At 45.0% G+C, this 2500-nt stretch overlaps 1 protein-coding gene across 1 annotated transcript in view; it reads left to right on the top strand.

Annotated features, from left to right (window-relative positions):
* top2a (DNA topoisomerase II alpha) overlaps positions 1-2500 on the top strand; it is a gene marked incomplete at its 3' end in the record, with an annotated part of 27348 nt that overhangs the window by 16252 nt on the left and 8596 nt on the right. The window contains exon 24 of the mRNA XM_080841225.1: positions 1-173. This exon is cut by the window's left edge and continues 23 nt beyond it. Within this exon, the coding sequence (XP_080697351.1) occupies positions 1-173 (173 nt within the window). The remainder of the gene's footprint in view (positions 174-2500) is intronic.

The raw sequence follows: 2500 nt of genomic DNA, 5'->3' as shown, positions 1-2500 counted from the left end.
TCTGAAGAAGTACGAGACGGTGCAGGACATCCTGCGGGACTTCTTTGAGCTGCGCATGCGCTACTATGTCCTGCGCAAGGACTGGATGCTGGGCATGCTGGGAGCAGAGAGCGCCAGGCTGTCCAACCAGGCCCGCTTCATCCTGGAGAAGATCCAGGGCACACTCGTCATCGGTGAGGACCAGGGGTGTTAGAGAGAGAGTGTGTGTGTGTGTGTGTGTGTGTGTGAGAGAGAGAGACCCAGGCCCGCTTCATTCTGGAGCAGGTGTGTGTGTGTGTGTGTGTGTGTGTGTGTGTGGGTGGATGGGTAATCGTAGAGTTTGCTAAAAAGAAAAAGCTCTGAGGGCCTTTTAAGGGGTTGTTGTTGTTCCTGGTGACGGAACCGTAGCTGACGACAAACTTTAGACAAAGGACCACGAGGTGAATCAAAGGTTTCTAGAGGTTTATTCCAAGGCACTCCTGCAGGGAGCCAGTTCCAGCATCACGGTAGACAAGGAAACGACTAAAGATCATTACAGTGTTACAGTTTAAGTACCATTCAACCATGGAAGGATACATTGGGGTTAGGGGTCATCATTGGGGGGGGGAGTTTACAGGTGAAGGTGGGAGAGGGGCAAGTAGGTGGGAGGGGAGGGGAGGGGAGGGAGGGGACCCTCCTATGGATGGTTCTGGAACACACACAAAGGCAAAATGGTGGATAGGTGAATCCATCACCTGGGGCAGGAAAGATGTCTGCTAGGGTGTCATGAACATTTGTTCCTGAGGCCTACTTAGCATAGGCCATGGTTGTGGCTTTGACCAAGGGTGTGCCCAGGCTATCAATACACATGGCACACACACACACACAGGAGAAAATGCTTGCAATGCAATGGTAAGTATATAAATTAATGGTAATATCAATTTCCATCACTGGTACATTAGATATTTAATCCAGTGCTTACTTTAACAGAATGACAGCTCTGTTATGCTAACTAGCTCGCTAGTCCGGGCTGTGACACTTTTTCCACACGCCTCGACATGCCCACTCAAAGCAAGACGAGTGTTTCACGCTGCTGGCATGTGTCGGTACTGTTAACAGTTAAGTGTAAGAGTCTCTGGGCTCTTCCATTACTGCATATGCAGTCCTGATGACTGTCAACATGGCCTTTACATCTCTGATGTGGGAAGTGGCGCTAGCTTATTAGCGCTTAGACACATTTAAATGGTATATATTCCTCTAGACCAGGGCTGCCCAATTTGGGGCCCGCGGGCCAAATGTGGCACGCGCTGGATTTATTTTGGCCCGCGCTCCGGTCAGAATTATAGTTAGAACGTCATTCGTTAGACAGCATTTTAACCCATTTTTAACAGGGTCTCTGTTTCAACGTCATATTTAACTAAGACTGGTTGCAGTTCACTGCTTGGCCACAGTTTTAACATTGTTTCAGATGGGTCAAGGGGGGCGCTATTGACCTTTTGTCAATACAGATCCATATCTATGGTTATCTTGTTGCTATGCTAGCTAACTAGCTAGCTTTTACCTTAACCTTAAACGATTTAAATGGAAGAGCTCCGTTTGCATGAAATGATAGCTAGTTATCTAGCTGATGTTATAGTCTTCTCAACTTACATGTAGGCCTATAATGGGAAAAGGTAGAACAAGTTCATATTCATGAGTTCAAATTCACACATGTCAACACGAGTTTAGCAACTGCCAACTGTAAGTACCTTACTTATGTTTGTGTAAAGAATGTTGATATGAAATATGAAATCAACCAGTAGTCAATGTGCAAGCTCTCTCTCTCTCTCTATCTGAGTTGGGGCAGTCTGTCCTTCAGTTGAGGTCAAGGCATGACGCTCTCTTGCTACAAGTTTCACCTGCTCGTGTTAGCTTAACAAATGTTTGTGGAGGTAGCCTTTGGAGTCAAGTGCTGTCACGGCGCTTGTTTCCACGGCACAGCTTACACGTAACTGTTATATCTTTCTCTTTTGACGGATACAAATAGAAAATAATGGGAGTATTTCCATCGAAACATCAGCAGTCACTCTTGTTGCCTGCAATCATGTTTATTAGCCTTTAACTTGCTGTTAGTTGATTGGCCATTATAGAAGTCCCCTACCTATCTTCCCTGTGTATACTAATAGATTACATACAATTAGTATGATATGTTAATAAATGTTTCTTTTTTTACCTGAAGCAAATGTTATCTTTCCCCATTATTTTCGTCTTGGAGTATACCAGAATGCTTAATTTACATGTTAAAATAACAAAAAAATCTGGGGGGGATACCCCCAGACCCCCCTACAGGCAGGGCTTGGTTTGTCACCTTTTTTTTAGCCCTTCTGAGTTTGCAGGTATGTACATTAAAGGTAATGTTAATTGGGTACACATATGCAACACATTTCAATATAATGGGACATGACCTAACATGAAACTCTGGTTTTGGCCCGCGGCCCTCCACTCCGATTAATATTTGGCCCCTGACAAGAAAGAATTTGGGCACCCCTGCTCTAGACCTTGT

This window comes from Sprattus sprattus (assembly GCF_963457725.1).
Source record: "Sprattus sprattus genome assembly, chromosome: 6".
In the NCBI taxonomy this organism is placed as follows: domain Eukaryota; kingdom Metazoa; phylum Chordata; class Actinopteri; order Clupeiformes; family Clupeidae; genus Sprattus; species Sprattus sprattus.
The sequence above is the reverse complement of the archived record's forward strand: the minus strand, read 5'-3'. Positions and strand labels throughout refer to the sequence as shown.